The following is a 14817-nucleotide window of genomic DNA, read 5'->3' as shown; positions in this document are numbered from 1 at the left end:
TATAGCCCATAAACTGTCTTAATCTTTAATTATGTTATTCACAAGTTTATCTAGTGTCCCTATACAATTTGTTTCGAAGATGGAAGTTGGCCTAATGATATCACTAATTGTCGTCTCGCACACAGTATTATTATAATTTATAGCCCTCGAATATATTCATTATCCAATGTGCAGGCTGCTTTATAATTAATCAGACAGACCTGTTTGTTTTAAATAAAATATACTTTTCTAAATACGAAATGGTCTCATGGCTGTAACTTCTGTTATGATCTGAAGGGATTTTTTTATTTTTATAGACAGGCCTACTGGAGAATAATAGGCCACGATAAGCCTTCTACTTGAAAACCTCAATGTATTGGTATTTATTAGGATCCCCATTAGCATCTGCAAAAGCCTCATCTACTCTTCCTGGGTTCCACATGAAACATGACATAATACATAGGACATAACATGATCAGTGAAGGAGTAAAATACATACATTTAAAACGTCACACAAAGCCGACAGTACATATCAGTGCATACACACTATCTATGTCTGGGTTAGGATCGCTAGATGGCGATAGTGAGTTGATTAAGCCAGTGTTGACATCCCTTGCAAAACTCCTGCAAAAATCCAGAATCCTTTGACAGTCAGGAAATTGAAGTCACTACGAACACTTATATTACATTAAACACTATATGAGCCATATAGAACAAAGAGAGCTTAGAATTTTTTTTCAAAACTTTATTTCAAAAGGAAGACATTGTTGTAACATTGTACTGTATGTGATGAAGAGGGATAGTGAATATTTCAACAGTATATTTAAAAGCAACGTTTTGTGGACACAAAGTGTATGGATGAGACCATTCCCAAACAATATCCCTTAATCATCAACCCAGAATTTCTAACGAATCAGTGATCTCTTTGTAACATAGTGAATACAGAAATACTTCACATTATAAGCCACTTAACATAGTATATTGTGAGGATTGTCAATGCAGGTGTCATCCTGAAAAAATACCAGATATTACAGTATTTGAAGTGCTTTGCCTTCAACTTTGATTGTCGCATTGGTACCTCTCAATTCATCCAACAGTGCCTTTAAGACATCAAGGCTCAACTTTGCTTATGGAATACATACATGATACACTGAGGCTGTGCCCTTTTAAAAGCCCAGATCAAGTACATAATACATGTATTCTTCCTTTTTGGTAGTCTCTAGAACTTAAAATACTGGATTCAAGACCTTCCACCCTCTGTAACATAACGCAACACCCCCATCAATATGTTGAACCAAACATTTACAAAATAGGGCAGATATTCAAGCTTAGGAATTTGGAAGAAGTGCTATAGCTTGGTTCAGTTTACATTCAAGAATGTAGCAAGTTGTAACTAAGCCATCCCCCCTTGTTTGCTCGGTTCAGAAATCATTTCCATAGAGGACTTTGGAGTGTCTTCTACAATACATTGGTCTTACTGACTAGCAATAACACAATATAGGTGCCCAGACAAAAAAAAACCACAGACATGACAGGAAAGGCTTGTTTTGTGAGTCTAAGTCACCAAGTAGGCTTCTTTAATGAAACACACACTAGTGAGTGGTTCATCCACTGGAGACGTTGGTCAACTCCTCCTGCAGCTGGTTGATTAGGTACTCCCCAAAGCCCCCCGAGCGGTCAATGGTGCAACCCACTCTACGGGCGTTGGTCAGGAGGTCTCCCAGCAGTTTGACGCGGGGCACCAGTGGCCCCAGGAAGCGGCTCTTGACCACGCTGGCGGAGTGCGGGTCGCTGTGCTCATTGGACAGCTGGCTGAGCTCCACCATCACAGACATCTCCTCCTTCCACTGGCCCAGCATTAGCTCGAGGGCTGGGATCACCGCACACACCTCCTCACAGCCTGGCCTCTGGGGGAAAATGACAGCACACACACATACAGAGACGGCCATTAGAATGGGCTAAATCAGGGTTTCCCAAAGCCGGTCCTGGTGCCCCACCGGGTGCACATTCTGTTTTTTGCCCTAGCACTACACAGCTGATTCAAATAATCAAAGCTTGATGATGAGTTGGTTATTTGAATCAGCTGTGTAGTGCTAGGGCAAAAACTAAAACGTGCACCCAGGGGGGGCCCCAGGACCGACTTTGGGAAACCTTGTGCTAATAACCAAAATGTAGATGTTAGAACAGAACAGCTCACTTAATTGTCCCCCTTACTGAAGGATAACTATATATTTTTACTTTAATTCATTATTACACTACTTTAGTTTCTTAAAATCTGAAAACACTTGTATTTATCTCTCCTACTTCAACTATGATCTTTATGAAAATGAATCCATCCAAACTGTTTTATAAACAAAACAACAAAAAGCCTTTCAGACAACTTCTTTCCAAACCTCAACCAAAGTTGAAGAATTGGTTGCAGAATTGAATACAAATTGTAATAATATCAGAACTGATGAATAGACTTATTCAGGACACATCATTTGCCCTCACAGATCAATGGCTAACAAGGTGTCCCAAATTGCTGATGATGGACCCCTTAGCGGTCCCACTTGGGATCGATTTGACATGACTCGTAAAACTGGAGGAGGCAGAAAGAGGACACGGCACTAAAGTGTCAACGCCACCCCGTACATCTGGAAACACAATTAATGCCTCGTCCTTCCGCCTGCACATTAATCTCCCCAATTTTCCGGAACTCAGGGGAAATGTACACCCTGACAGGCAATAGGCCTGAGCCCCAGGAAAAGCTCCAGGGTTAGGGTTTAACCCCCCATCCCCCTTGGCCTCAGACGTCCCTATTCTGTCCACTCACAACCCCTTATCCCTAGCACCAAGCATAGACAGTAACCAGATTTCCACACAACCATTTAATGCAAAATAATTGCCTTACGCATAAAAAACAGTCACGACAGGGCTTATGGAAACAGCAAATGTTGGTACAATTTCATAAATGTCCACAGACAATTTGTTCGTTCGACATGGTGGGACCTTTTTGTGTCTGTAAAATTAATTATGCAAGAAATGGCGGTGGAAATGCCTTTATGCGCAAATATCGATATAATAAAGTAAACTTGGAGTCACATGATGATATGGGCCTACCACCACGACGTGGAAAAGCATGAGACGTTTATAGGAGGTTAAATAAATTATGATGAACTTCACATGGTGGGTAAATGCACTGTGATCATGCAAATTTCCAATAGTCCAAATATTGAGGGTAAGCTATTAGTGGAATGCTGGTGACCGGTGCTTGGCTGCCAATGATCAAATAAAATGATCTTGCCCTTATTCATATCTCATCATATAACTAACCCCCTGTCCACTATCAGTGAGGGATATCTTGTCTTGACAGCATGTGTCAAAACAAGATTGTGCAAGTTTGCTATTTATCACAACAGTTTGTTGTGAAAACCATCGGTAAAGTTGAAATTGAGATGACCATCGAACTTATGTTTTTTATTCCGTACATGGGAACTTAACCGCAAAAGTAATTTATGTGCACTACTTCATCACGCACAGCCTTTTATCTGCAACAAGTCAGTTTGATGGAAACTCACATCTGGTGGGAAAATGCGCTTATTGTTTTTATGCAGATTTTAGAATATCCGCATGAAAATCTGTGGCCAATTGAATGGAAACCGAGCTAGTGTGCCAATTTATTTAGCCAGAAGGAAGACAGCATGCATGCATGACCCATGCCCTACTTCACTGCCTAAAGTTAGGAGGAACCCATCCCCTCTCCCCCGGTAGTGGGCACACAGAATTAGAATGAGTAGAACAGGCATCGTTTACAGTACCATTTTCCTTACTGTAAAAATTATTACAGCATTCTTGCTGTAAATTTACAGCAAGGATGCTGTAATACAGTATGTCACATATTACAGCATCCATGCAGTACATTTACAGCAGGGATGATGTAATATGTTTTACAGTAAGGAAAATCATACTGTAAACTATATTACAGCATCACTGCTGTAAAGCAAAATTACAGTATTAAACTGGCAACTGTGGTGCCAGTATAATGCTGTAAATTTACAGGGAAATACCTACAGTAATATACAATTATTTTACAGTACTAAGCAGCATTGCAGGTTGTCTTTAGAAGACAGCTCCCTGAAATGTAATATTGTAAGAAAAACAATGTGTACAAATATATATATTTATTCAAATTCAAAACATGAATTTCACATTAATTGCACTTTAACCACAAAGAACAACATTTGAAAAGAGCAACATTACAACTCCAGATAGTAGGGGAGAGAAAGACAGAGAGATACAGTGATAAGAACATTGACAAATACTGGCCAATAATGTACTTCACCATACACAAACCAAGACATCAGAATAGGTCATTCTTGAAAATACAGGATTATGTAAGAAACATTTTTTTTCTAAAAAAACTTTTAAAAAATAGGAAAACAGTTGAACATGGAGAAATTTTTACAAAAAACTATAACAAGAATAGCTTGCCTGCCTGTCTTTGAGAGAGAAATGAGAGAGAGAGAGATCGAGAGAGAAAGGGGCTGAGAGAGGATGATAGAGAGGAGGGAGCAGAGCTAGACTGGAGCCAGAGAAGCATGCTACCGCAAGCCAACACAGGCTCCGGGATGGCGCAAGCAGATCATTTGCTGACCCAACCCGGATGGCAGGATTTCTGAGAGAATGAGAGATGCAAACAAGTCTCAAATAAATCTCGTTGGCGTGCAGATTATCACCCCAATCTTTGAAACTCTGATCCTCCTGAACTCTTATACATCAACTAGGACAAACATGGAAATAGAAAGAGAGAGATTGCTATTACTATCACTACTACTATTACTATCACTTCAACTATTACTATCACTACTACTATTACTATCACTACTACTATCACCACTACTACTATTACTATCACCACTACTACTATTACTATCACCACTACTATCTCTACTACTATTACTATTACTATCACTATCACCACTACTACTATCACTACTATTACTATCACTACTACTACTATTACTATCACCACTACTACTATTACTATCATCACGACTACTATTACTATCATCACTACTACTACTACTACTACTACTACTACTACTATCACTACTACTATTACCACTACTATCACCACTACTACTACTATCACTACTACTACTACTATTACTATCACTACTACTACTACTACTACTATTACTATCACTAGTATTACTATCACTACTATCACTACTACTACTACTATCACTAGCTGGGTAAAAAAGCAGATGACAACTGAAAAATAAAGTTTGTGTTCATCAGGTGTATGTGTTTGTGTACTTACATGTTGGAGTTTTTCCACTCAAACTTCTTCAGGTCTGCGAGAAAGTGTGTAACATGTGGGTCAATTGGCAATGGCTTCCTCTGAACGACCTTTCCGGTCTTGCAGCTCACTCTTTCTTTCGCGGTGCATTTGGTTCCTTCAGGGTTTATTCGAACCAGGAACCTGCACAACCCAACATAAACTATATTAAATCAGTTGAGGCATTGAAAAAATAACAATAAGAAATATCATTGCAATGTAACTAACAAATGCTAAATGTAAGTGTTGGATCAATGAATGTTCAATGCTCACCTCTGTATTAGCTCCAAGGTTGCAGAGGCCGACCCCTGGTATTCTATGTTAAAAACATAGAACATGCTGAAGAGCACAGAGAGGGCAGCAGCAAAGTTGGACTCACTGTCCAAAACACAGACCACTCTCCTCTCGATCGACACCATCCATTTTGAGGAACCCAATAGAGTATTTCCTGAAATACACAAAAGTAAGGGTGTTAGTGTATACTTACTAGACATCTCCAGATAGCTACCAGAATACTATATACACACATATATATATATATTTATTTATATTCCACCTTAAATCAAATAAATGTATTACCAAGCATGATCAGCCTTCATGTGTCTGGCAAAGAAAAATGCGCCTTGACATCAACCCAAGTTGCAGTAACCTAAAAATCACAAAACATACATATAAAAATATTAAAATCATGTATAATAGTACAGTATAAACACCATTAACCAGATACACTTTCTAGGTCTAAAAACACTACTCCTTACATCTGCCAAGAGGAACAGAGATTCGTCCTTCTCTTTGAAGTGTGTCATCAACAAAAGAATGGCAGCGGTGGCTGTTAGATGTAACCGTCAATTTCATTCAGCAGGCACAGGTTCTGTCTCCTCAACTTGGTCGCTTGGCTTTTAAAAAAGTTGACAATTCTCTTACCCTTGTTCAGGAGAGCTTGAGTCAGGCAACTGTCAATCACGATGCCATTGAGGGTATTGAAGTGGTCACAGAGCCATAACTTGGTGAAAAAGGAAAGGCCACTGATGCTTGGAGGAGGACAAGTGTCCTATCCATTGTTACAGATCCTATCCATTCTTCATTTTCTTCTTCTTCTTCAAAAAAAGAAAAAGCTCTGTTAGGCTATGCTCTGCACTCCATACCAGCACAAGAGGACAAACAAACAATTTACAGAAACATTTGTATATTTTTGTACTTTATATGTATTTTTGTCATTTCCATCCCTTTTATTGCATATGCTTCGCATCATCTTAGCATAAACCATTTATTTTGAGGGCAAACATATTAACTATTTACAGAACCTTTTTAACCTTGTGTGCGTTTACACTCTTAGAAAAAGGGGTTCCGAAAGGGTTCTTTGGCTGTCCCCATAGGAGAACCCTTTGAAGATCCCTTTTTGATTCCAGGTACATGTATAACCTTTTTTTGGTTCCAGGTAGAACCCCTTTGGGTACCATGTAGAACCATCTGTGGAATGGGTGTTCTACATGGAACCCAGAAGAGTTCTACCTGGAACCAAACGGGTTATACATGAACCTGGAATCAAAAAGGGATCTTCAAAGGGTTCTCTTATGGGGACAGCCAAATAACCATTTTAGGTTCTAGATAGCACCTTTTTTCATAACAATTACATAAATATGTTACATTTATCAAATCAAGAGCTCACCTCTTTGGTTGAAGAACTGAAGCAATTCCCGGCACTATATTGGCGTCAAATCAAGATCATTAATATTCTCCATTAATATGCTCCAACAAAGAGCTCACCATCTCGGTCTCCAACTCGGTCAATTGGTGTTTAATTGCATCTTGAAGACCCTCCATGCCTACACTGGTTTAAGGAGAACACACTAAATGATGCAGGGAAACAACTGCGAAACCTGACACTTTATAAACTGGTAGTGGGTAATAATTACTCAGACGATCTTCACACACATATACAGTTGAAGTCGGAAGTTTACATACACCTTAACCAGATACATTTAAACTCATTTTTTCACAATTCCTTACATTTAATCCAAGTAAAAATTCCCTGTCTTAGGTCAGTTAGGATCAACACTTTATTTTAAGAATGTGAAATGTCAGAATAATAGCTGAGAGAATAAATTATTTCAGCTTTAATTTCTTTCATCACATTCCCAGTGGGTCAGAAGTTTACATACACTCAATTAGTATTTGGTAGTATTGCCTTTAAATTGTTTAACTTGGGTCAAACGTTTTGTGCAGCCTTCCACAAGCTTCCCACAATAAGTTGGGTGAATTTTGGCCCATTCCTCCAGACAGAGCTGGTGTAACTGAGTCAGGTTTGTAGGCCTTCTTGCTTGCGCACACTTTTTCAGTTCTGCCCACAAATTTTCTATAGGATTGAGGTCAGGGCCTTGTGATTGCCACTCCAATACCTTGACTTTGTTGTCCTTAAGCCATTTTGCCACAACTTTGGAAGTATGCTTGGGGTCACTGTCCATTTGGAAGACCCATTTGCGACCAAGCTTTAACTTCCTGACTGATGTCTTGAGATGTTGCTTTAATATATCCACATCATTTTCCTTCCTCATGATGTTAACTATTTTGTGAAGTGCACCAGTCCTTCCTGCAGCAAAATACCCCCACAACATGATGCTGCCACCCCTGTGCTTCATGGTTGGGATGGTGTTCTTTGGCTTGCAAGCCTCCCCCTTTTTCCTCCAAACATAACGATGGTCATTATGGCCAAACAGTTATATTTTTGTTTCATCAGACCAGAGGACATTTCTCCAAAAAGTACAATCTTTGTCCCCATGTGCAGTTGCAAACCATAGTCGGCCTTTTTTATGGTGGTTTTGGAGCAGTGACTTCTTCCTTGCTGAGCAGCCTTTCAGGTTATGTCGATATAGGACTCGTTTTATTGTGGATATAGATACTTTTGTACCCGTTTCCTCCAGCATCTTCACAAGGTCCTTTGCTGTTGTTCTGGGATTGATTTGCACTTTTCGCACCAAAGTATGTTCATCTCTAGGAGACAGAATGCGTCTCCTTCTTGAGCAGTATGACGGCTACGTCATCCCATGGTGTTTATACTTGCGTACTATTGTTTGTACAGATGAACATGGTACCTTCAGGCATTTGGAAATTGCTCCCAAGGATGAACCAGACTTGTGGAGGTCTACAATCTTTTTTCTGAGGTCTTGGCTGATTTCTTTTGATTTTCCCATGATGTCAAGCAAAGAGGCACTGAGTTTGATGGTAGGCCTTAAAATACATCCACAGGTAACCCCAATTTTGTAGCCTATCAGACTTTCTTATTAAGGCACTGTCAACTTAGTGTATGTAAACTTCTGACCCACTGGAATTGTAATACAGTGAATTATAAGTGAAAAAATCTGTCTGTAAACAATTGTTGGAAAAATTACTTGTGTCATGCACAAAGTAGATGCCCTAACCGACTTGCCAAAACTATAGTTTGTTAACAAGAAATTTGTGGAGTGGTTGAAAAAACAGTTTTAATGACTCCAAACTAAGTGTATGTAAACTTCCGACTTCAACTGTAATTAATCAGAGAATCTGGTATAAAATGAACCCTGAGGTCGACCAGTGACACAGACTGATACACCCCAACAATTAAATGGACCTGTGATTCTGTGACCAGAATCAGTGAGATCTTTCCAATTGTGTATCCGTCATCATATTTTCCCATTACAACAAGGCCTTTAGTGTATGTTTTTACTTTGTATACAATTTTAGACCTCTGCAATGCTTTGCTTTGTGAACCCTTTTGACTGTCCAGGACCCTGAATGGTGTTGTTACATAATCGCTCCTCAAATTAATTCATGACACCAACAATGTTAATGCTATGTGGAAACAATTGGCCGCTGCATAAGTAATATTGGAGAAACTTGTGGCTCTCAGACACGTTTCTGGCACACTCCTTGAAGTAGGAGTGCTTGCTCTCAAACCTCAGTGTCCACAAACGAATGAGTCACCCAAATTGCAGGATGAGGTCAGGGTAGCGTAACAAGTAGTGATGCTTCGGTGCAAGGGCACCCCACAAGCAAAACTGTAGTTCACAACATTTCTATGTTTTTTTTTGTTGCATGCGTTACGAATGCTTTAAAATTTAGGAAACAGAAATTACAGGATTTACACCTGTACATTCCCAATAAAGCTACTTCCAGCTACGAGCCATCCTGCAATATGAAAATTACACTACCCCCAGCCATCAAATGCCATTCACACACCAAGAGCTATCAAGCTATACGTTACTATGTAACTCATGCCAACCACACAATCTAAACAAAATAATTATACACTACAAGGCTAAATAAAATATCAGTCTGTGCCTGATGTTTCAGATATCATTAATTTAATGTTGCCTAATTAATGGTTGGATAAGGATCACTTCTGAAAGATTAGCAAAAGCACAAGGAAAATTCAACTCAAGCAGAAAATGACACTACCATCGCCCTGAATAATTCTAGCAAGCTAACCACACAATCTGAAGGAAATGAAAATAAAAGCTAACTTTAATATCCTGCAGGGTAAAATTTCAGTCTGTGCCTGTTGTTGCTGAATTTATTAATTTAATGGACTAATAAGGATAACAAAAGCATATTCGACTACACTTTTGCTAAATCACATGCACCCCGAGACTGAAAAGAGCTAACATTAAGCAGAGATATTTAGAGAAAGGTGTCCAATGGAGTTCGCCATCGCTGAGCTATAGCTAACATTAGCAAGCACCATTCCCCTTTCATCTGAGAGCTTCCATTCTTCTCATTCCAACTGCAGAATCACCCAAAAAGTATACATCCCAAGGCAAAATGTCAGTCCGTGCCTGTTGACAAACTAAAGGTGTATTCGACATAGCTAAACTCTCGCTCCCTCCCTAGACGAACTGTATTTTTGCCTGGTGAAGCCTATGAACACTTTCCCACTAATAATACCATAGCGTTAGCACCATGTCATGCACCCACAGGTTAAGTAGCCTATCCAAAGAAACACACATATGGATTTCTGCACGTTGTTAATACTAAAATGATTTGCTCTATAGCTACAATATCACTGATTATTTTACCAGCAAGAAAGATCAACGCAACAGACCGACATGTCAACTTGGCTATACTGTTAGCTAACACAATCCAAACAAGCTAACGTTAGCTAGATAGTTAGTAGCTTAGTTAAGAAAACCTTCAGGTATATAGAAATATATAGTACAGTCGTGGCCAAAAGTTTTGAGAATGACACAAATATTAATTTCCACAAAGTTTGCTGCTTCAGTGTCTTTAGATATTATTGTCAGATGTTACTATGGAATACTGAAGTATAATTACAAGCATTTAATAAGTGTCAAATGCTTTTATTGACAATTACATGAAGTTGATGCAAAGAGTCAATATTTGCAGTGTTGACCCTTCTTTTTCAAGACCTCTGCAATCCGCCCTGGCATGCTGTCAATTAACTTCTGGGCCACATCCTGACTGATGGCAGCCCATTCTTGCATAATCAATGCTTGGAGTTTGTCAGAATCTGTGGGTTTTTGTTTGTCCACCCGCCTCTTGAGGATTGACCACAAGTTCTCAATGGGATTAAGGTCTGGGGAGTTTCCTGGCCATGGACCCAAAATATCTATGTTTTGTTCCCCCGAGCCACTTAGTTATCACTTTTGCCTTATGGCAAGGTGCTCCATCATGCTGGAAAAGGCATTGTTCATCACCAAACTGTTCCTGGATGGTTGGGAGAAGTTGCTCTCAGAGGATGTGTTGGTACCATTCTTTATTCATGGCTGTGTTCTTAGGCAAAATTGTGAGTGAGCCCACTCCCTTGGCTGAGAAGCAACCCCACACATGAATGGTCTCAGGATGCTTTACTGTTGGCATGACACAGGACTGATGGTAGTGCTCATCTTGTCTTCTCCGGACAAGATTTTTTCCGGATTCCCCAAACAATTGGAAAGGGGATTCATCAGAGAAAATGACTTTACCCCAGTCCTCAGCAGTCCAATCCCTGTACCTTTTGCAGAATATCAGTCTGTCCCTGATGTTTCTCCTGGAGAGAAGTGGCTTCTTCGCTGCCCTTCTTGACACCAGACCATCCTCCAAATGTGTTCGCCTCACTGTGCGTGCAGATGCACTCACACCTGCCTGAGCAAGCTCTGTACTGGTGGTGCCCCGATCCCACAGCTGAATCAACTTTAGGAGCGCCAGCGGCCCTGGCGCTTGCTGGACTTTCTTGGGCGCCCTGAAGCCTTCTTCACAACAATTGAACCGCTCTCCTTGAAGTTCTTGATGATCCGATAAATGGTTGATTTAGGTGCAATCATACTGGCAGCAATATCCTTGCCTGTGAAGCCCTTTTTGGGCAAAGCAATGATGACGGCACGTGTTTCCTTGCAGGTAACCATGGTTGACAGAGGAAGAACAATGATTCCAAGCACCACCCTCCTTTTGAAGCTTCCAGTCTGTTATTCGAACTCAGTCAGCATGACAGAGTGATCTCCAGCCTTGTCCTCGTCCACACTCACACCCGTGTTAACGAGAGAATCACTGACATGATGTCAGCTGGTCCTTTTGTGGCAGGGCTGAAATGCGGTGGAAATGTTTTTGGGGGATTCAGTTCATTTGCATTGCAAAGAGGGACTTTGCAATTAATTCCAATTCATCTGATCACTCTTCATAACATTCTGGAGTATATGCAAATTGCCATCATACAAACTGAGGCAGCAGACTTTGTGAAAATTAATATTTGTGTAATTCTCAAAACTTTTGGCCACAACTGTATATGGAATTAGTACATACGTAGCAGCTGCTCAAAAATATTTAGGCGACTTTTCCACGAAAATACAAAATAAAATAGCTTGAGTAGAACAGAAAGCTAATTTTCTCATGAGTCTTCCCTCACAGACCGTTTGGCGCAGAGCATCGCATTAGTGGAAATCAAGTCTGTTCTCAGGGCAGGCCTGATTGTAGAAAGGTTTGAGTCGCGTCCAGGACATTGATAGCATTTTAGCTTTCCTAACCTTTACCTAATTATCATAACATGCTGCATTAATTCTCGTAACCTGCTAAGAAAAGTAACTTATGCTAGTCAAAACCGGCAGACCTGCCCTGAGAACAGTCTTGGTTTCAAATATGAGATTACAGCTCTCTTTCTCTCTCTCTCACACACCGCAGACAGTTTGGCACCGCCAACTACAGCAGTGTTCAGGTACTACTGTAAAGAAATACAGTAAGTTAGAGTAATTTTTACAGGAGGCTTACACTTACAGTTAATAACAGTATTTTTCAGCATTTTACCCATAATGTAGTACAATCTACAGCATTAATGCTGTAAAACACATTTAAGGTATTTTACTGTGCATTCTACAGTGTTTTACTGTTGAAATGACAGAAAAGTCTTACAGTGTACCTGTATGTCTTTATTACAGTACTGTCCCCCTCTGTCTGACAGGTAGTCCAGCATGGCCTCAGCCTGCGCCCGTTCCTGCTCAGAGTGCTCATGGAAGAACGCTGCCACTCTTGGCAAGGAAATGTCATCCTGCTCAAATATCTTGGCCTGGAAGAGTGAATCATATAGAGTAACTCCAGTGAGAATGATCCATTTACAAGTGGGTTATTGACATATATTGCTGTATTGGATGGCATTTCATCAACTCATCAAAGGCCTGTGCAAATATGACTAAGTATGGAAATGGGAATAAATTATAAGATGAAGACTTGTAAGATTCATTGCTTATACACATTAGTTATGCAATGTTGTGGAATGACAGTCACGATTAGCTCTAAATTAAGCAAAAAGGCACGCATTCAGGGCTCGAACCACTCAGTTTATAATTAAGCAATAAGGCCCGAGGAGATGTGGTATATGGCAAATATACCACGGCTAAGGGCTGTTCTCAGGCGACTCAACACGAAGTGGTATATTGGCCATATATCACAAACCCCCGAGGTGCCTTACTGCTATTATAAACTGGTTACCAACGTAATTAGAGCAGTAAAAATACATGTTTTGTCATACCCGTGGTATGCTGTCAGCCAATCAGCATTCAGGGATCGAACCACCTAATATAGTTCATAATGTAGACCACACTTCCTCGTGCCTTATTGATAAATATATGACAGAGGGTTGAAAACCTTCTTTCAGTGATTCAGGCCATAAATTATTTTATAAAAAAATGCATGCAATTTCAAATAGCCTTTATTTATAAACATCCAATTTTCCCATAGAACATTTTGTAAACAAGTAACTTGCACTTATTGCTGGATGGTTAGGTCGCCCTTACCAGTGAATCAAGTCTGTAAGCAAACTCCATAAGCATTGTAGATACTCCGCACAAACTCTCCTCAACGACCGCCGGGAGGTTCTGTTTCACCCTGCTCCCGACAAATGGTCGGTGAATTTTACAGATAGGCAGGTTGGTCTTTAATCTCTTGACACTTGGTTCAGCCATGTTTAAAAAATTCCCGACGGTGGTTAGATTGTAACAACAACCGTTATTACACAACTGATGAAGTCTAAAGTGGGCCAGCTCACAACTGATCTCGATTGAACGACACTATCTCCTTCCCATAAACTTGTGATAATATTTATCATTTAATACTAAATGATTAGCCTAATATAAACAACTACATACACTATAAGTTTTGTTTGCAGTCTTTGGTTGCGAGAGTGTAGGATAATTTAGAAATGGAGAAATCGTTTCCAGTTCAGATTCTCAAGTTCATCCGGTGCGTGTGCTCGACACTGCCCTAAATGAGAGTGAAGCGCGACGTCAATTACAAATAGTAAAATTAAACAACGATTAGTGAAAATTGTGTAATTAAAAAGTGAGCATGAACAGTGGCTAAAGCATGCGAATTATGCTGGGATGGGATGTTGCGCGTCAGAAAATAAGTTCGGTTAGTGAAAATAAAATAGAATAGAATCACTTTATTTTTGAAAGCGGGGTATTTGCTTGAATAAGCACAATTCTTGTATATTTTATTTTAAGTGCTGAATGTAACGTCTGCTTCCAACTCCCACTCTCAAACACGTAGATCCCCTGAACGCAGCCCACTTTCCAGCTCAAACTCTCAAACACATAGATCCCCTGAACGCAGCTCACTCTCCAGATCCCAATCACCTGAATTCTGATCACCTGTTCACACACCTGTATGTCATTATCACACACTATTTAGTTCAGGTTTTGCACCCCATCATTGTGATGTATTGTTTGTTTTGTGACACACTGTGATTAGGAGCTCTGGATTTCCCCATAATTTGCACCTCCCGTGCCTATTCCCTGCCTGTATTTTAGCCTATCGGATTTCCTGTTATCAATTTATTACCTGGTCTCTCGGATGACGTTACTAGCCTTTTCCCTGCGTGTACTGTTGGCTTTTTGGACCCCCTGTGTATGACCTTCTGCCTACCCCTGGACCCAGCTACCTGCCTCCTCCTGTGGCCCTTTACAATAAACACCTGCTGTGCCCTGTGCTTGAAACCAGCTCTCTGTCTCCCATCGTGTTCATTACAAGGTATTGTTCCTGGCTTTTAGAACAAT

At 40.1% G+C, this 14817-nt stretch overlaps 1 protein-coding gene across 1 annotated transcript; it reads right to left on the bottom strand.

Moving 5' to 3' along the window:
• Positions 1-706: 706 nt before the first annotated feature.
• LOC106584527 (ferritin, heavy subunit) lies at positions 707-14016 on the bottom strand. Its single transcript, XM_014169928.2, has 3 exons — positions 13558-14016; positions 12684-12830; positions 707-1886 (listed from the first exon to the last, which is right to left on the bottom strand). The coding sequence occupies exons 1-3, from the start codon at positions 13723-13725 to the stop codon at positions 1584-1586; spliced, it is 618 nt and encodes a 205-aa protein (XP_014025403.2). The 5' UTR covers positions 13726-14016; the 3' UTR covers positions 707-1583.
• Positions 14017-14817: the final 801 nt, after the last annotated feature.

The sequence above is a fragment of the Salmo salar genome, chromosome ssa23, assembly GCF_905237065.1.
Source record: "Salmo salar chromosome ssa23, Ssal_v3.1, whole genome shotgun sequence".
NCBI lineage: Eukaryota > Metazoa > Chordata > Actinopteri > Salmoniformes > Salmonidae > Salmo > Salmo salar.
The sequence above is the reverse complement of the archived record's forward strand: the minus strand, read 5'-3'. Positions and strand labels throughout refer to the sequence as shown.

Excerpts from the sequence above, each read along its gene's own strand:
- LOC106584527 (XM_014169928.2), bottom strand. The coding sequence starts at position 13,725 with ATGGCTGAACCAAGTGTCAAGAGATTAAAGACCAACCTGCCTATCTGT. Across the intron at positions 12,831-13,557 it reads CTTACAGACTTGATTCACTG|GCCAAGATATTTGAGCAGGA; the intron begins GTAAGGGCGACC and ends TCACTCTTCCAG. Across the intron at positions 1,887-12,683 it reads ACTGTAATAAAGACATACAG|AGGCCAGGCTGTGAGGAGGT; the intron begins GTACACTGTAAG and ends ATTTTCCCCCAG.